Genomic DNA, 3444 nt, shown 5'->3' with positions numbered 1-3444 from the left:
GCAGATTTTAAGGACGACAAGGGTAAATTAGAAATGCTCGAGAAGAGGTTGAAAGCCATAGAGGGCGAAGGGAGTTTTGAATTTGGAGATGCTAGAAAACTATGTTTAGTTCCTGATGTGGTGATACCTCCAAAGTTCAAGTTGCCAGAGTTTGAGAAATATCGGGAAATACTTGTCCAAAGAGCCACATAACCATGTACTGCAGAAAAATGGCAGCTTATGCCCATGATGGAAAACTTTTAATTCACTGCTTCCAAGAAAGTTTAACTGGTGTGGCTCTAACTTGGTACATGCGCTTAGAAACAACCCACATCTACTCATGGAAAGATCTGGTTGATGCATTCCTAAGGCAATATGAATATAGTAAAGATCTAACACCTGACAGGGTACAACTGCAGAATATGGTGAAGGAAGAGTCTGAATCATTCAGAGAATATGCCCAAAGGTGGAGAGAAATTGCTGCTCAAGTAGAACCTCCTCTGAATGGCAAGGAGATGACTACCATATTTCTAAATACTCTACAACCACCATTTTATGAACTCATGATAAGCAGTGTCTCCTCGAGTTTTGCTGATATAGTAGTAATTGGAGAAAGAGTTGAGAGCGGCATGAGAAATGGAAAGATTGCACTAGGTCCAAATTTGGTAGCGAATTTGAATGAGTATGGTCCTAGACATGAAGAACGAAGAGCTAATTCACATTTTACTGCCTATCCTCAAATGTCACATTCCTATGGGTCCAATCGAGCCATTCAGCGAAGAAATTACAATCGTGATGAAAAGGTCGCCAACTTTACTCCAATCCCCATGACCTATACAGAGCTACTGCCAGATCTTCTCCGCAACAACCTCATAGAGGTTTGTCCCACCAGGCCTGTACGACCTCCTTACCCAAAGAATTATGACATAAATGCCAGGTGTGATTATCATGAAGGAGCGCATGGACATTCAACAGAGGCATGCAAGGCTCTAAAGCATAAAGTGCAATCTTTGATCGATTCAGGATGTTTAAAGTTTGAAGAAAGTCAATCCAGCACTGTGGCAAGGCGAGTTCGCCTTTACAAATGCCATGAACAAGTGAAGAGGACTCTAGGACTATGTGGGAAAGCATAGGTTATTGTAAAAGGCGAAATTGATGTTGTTTTGCTCGTGTTTTGAATTGTCTTGCTATGAGGGCAATGCCCGTTGATATCATGTTTCCATCCATGACTTTTAATGTGAACTTTCATTACGAGGTATCTCCAAGGTTTACTGGAAATCATGTCCTAATAGGGTGTCGTGGAGAACGAAAGCCGCAAAGAACAAATTGAAAAAAACAAAAATGATGAAGGCAATCTTGAGTCACTTGTCTTTCTTGTAAATCATCAAACTCTTGTTTTTTCAAAAAAATAGCAAAAAAGGAATAAAAAATGATAATCGAAAACAAAAGTTGCAGTGTCAGATTATTCCGAGGTCAGATGTTGAATCAAAAATAACAATTTGATGTTTTTTGTCGAGACGTTTGTGCGCATGTTGCTTGAAAACCTTCACCATTTACCTTTTCCAAAATAAAGGATTTTCCCCAACAAACACTATCACTGCCCTCACTAACAAAGTGAACCTTTACACTGGGGCAGATTGGTCTGACCAAAATTACTCTCGCTTGTGCTAGTTGGGTGATCCCTGAATCCATTGAGACAAACAAAAGAGCTTCCAAAAAGAAAATAAGCCCACTAGATTGAAAACCTGAAAGGGCAGTCTAGAAAGAAAAAAACTCATGTTGAGGTCATCTAGTTGTAGAATTAATCTTTTGAAAATAAAGCAATCAGAGTTCAAAATGATGTGTGGCCTTCTTTCTTTATCTAAAAAGCAAAAAATATATCCATTGTCACCCGTTTGAGCCAAAAATAAACTCTTTTTCAAAGTTATCCCCAAGTAGGGGTTGCCATCAGGAAGGAGTCAACTCATTATGCATATGAAGAGCACTCAATGATCAAACGAAGAAATTTCATCAAGAAGAGTGAACAAAGAAAAAACAAAAAGAACAAACAAAATCACAAAGTGCTGATAAATGAAAAGAATGAAAAAACGAGGTTCAAGAAAAAGCAAAGTGCTCAAAAAGTCAATGGCTTATGCAATGTTTAGATGATAACCCTTGTTTCAAAAATAATAACCAACAAACATTCATTTGGGCCTTTATATCCTTTCTTTGAATACCTTTTAGCCCTTAGCCACGTTATAAGCCTAATAAAGTCCACACAGATTGGATAATGTTTGCTCAAATTTTCATAAAGCTTAATTTTGCGATAAGACGAAATGACTTTCGATGTGTCGTAAAAGAAAACAACAGAAGTTGAAAATGAATGAAAAAAAAAAAAAAAAAAGAGAAAAAAACTAATGTCTCAAGAAGAGGGGATCTCCCTACCAACTGGTTAGAAGCGTACAAAAGAAAATCAAACCAATTTGCGCCATCCTTTTAGCTGATCCTTTCATGCCCACTACCTCTCCCAAACGAACCCCATGCCAAAAACAAAAAAAAAACAACAACAAAAACTGGGGCAGCTTGGTGGATCTCACCGCACGCCTTTTCCTTGAAATTCATTAGCCCGTAATCTCAAGATTGGGGCAGCTTTGCAGATCTTACTTGAATTTTCCACCTGAATTATCATGGATTCGTCACCATACTCATCACACCAAACCGGGGCAACTTTTAAGTACCTCGTGTTCGCTTCGGCCCTCACCTCCTTTAAGGAGCATATGAGGTGACATGCCCACATGGCTATCCCATTCTCTTCCAAACCATTCTAAACAACTCTCATCCTTCACTTGCCAGTAATTTCAAACATGTGTGCACTAAAGTCTCGGAAGAAAAAGTCAAAATGTAATCGTCTCAAAATTAGATCTCGGATGTATGACATTCCTCGCTTTTCGAACCATTGGAAATAATGACCAGTTTGATTATTGCAAGTAAGAAAATTGACTCACGCAAAAAAAAAAAAAAAAAAAAAAAACAGAAAACGAAAAGAATAACATTCAGATTTTCTCTTTCAAGCCATATTGTTTCATTTCGATCACGTTTTTCTCTCATTATAAGGTCTTGACATCCTGATCTTGCATCAAGATTTTAATACTTTGTAATGAAAGGTTTCAACACCTTGATGTCTTTTCAAAAATCAATTTCCTGTCAAAATTACAAAACAATTCACAAATTACAAATCTCATGAATTTCGAAATTTGAAAGCCCAGTTTCCATACTGGCTCAAAAGCCCAATTTTCACATTGGCCCACCAAGCCCAGCTCGCCTAGCCCCCAAAGCCCAGTTTCCACACTGGCCCCCAAAGCCCAGTTTACACACTGGCCCCAAAAGCTCAATTTTCACATTGGCCCACCAAGCCCAGCTCGCCTGGCCCCCAAAGCCCAGTTTCCACACTGGCCCCCAAAGCCCAGTTTACACACTGGCCCAAAA

General features: G+C 38.9%; 1 protein-coding gene across 1 annotated transcript; it reads left to right on the top strand.

The window, feature by feature from the left end:
- The first annotated feature begins 209 nt into the window (after nt 1-209).
- Nucleotides 210-1112, top strand: LOC148206665 (uncharacterized). The gene has a single exon (XM_088108433.1). It carries the CDS (start codon nt 210-212, stop codon nt 1110-1112), a length of 903 nt encoding a protein of 300 aa, XP_087964559.1.
- The last annotated feature ends 2332 nt before the right edge of the window (nt 1113-3444 follow it).

This window comes from Vigna umbellata, chromosome 1 (assembly GCF_029865625.1).
Source record: "Vigna umbellata cultivar VRB3 chromosome 1, Vumbellata_1.0, whole genome shotgun sequence".
Classification (NCBI taxonomy): Eukaryota; Viridiplantae; Streptophyta; class Magnoliopsida; order Fabales; family Fabaceae; genus Vigna; species Vigna umbellata.
The sequence above is the reverse complement of the archived record's forward strand: the minus strand, read 5'-3'. Positions and strand labels throughout refer to the sequence as shown.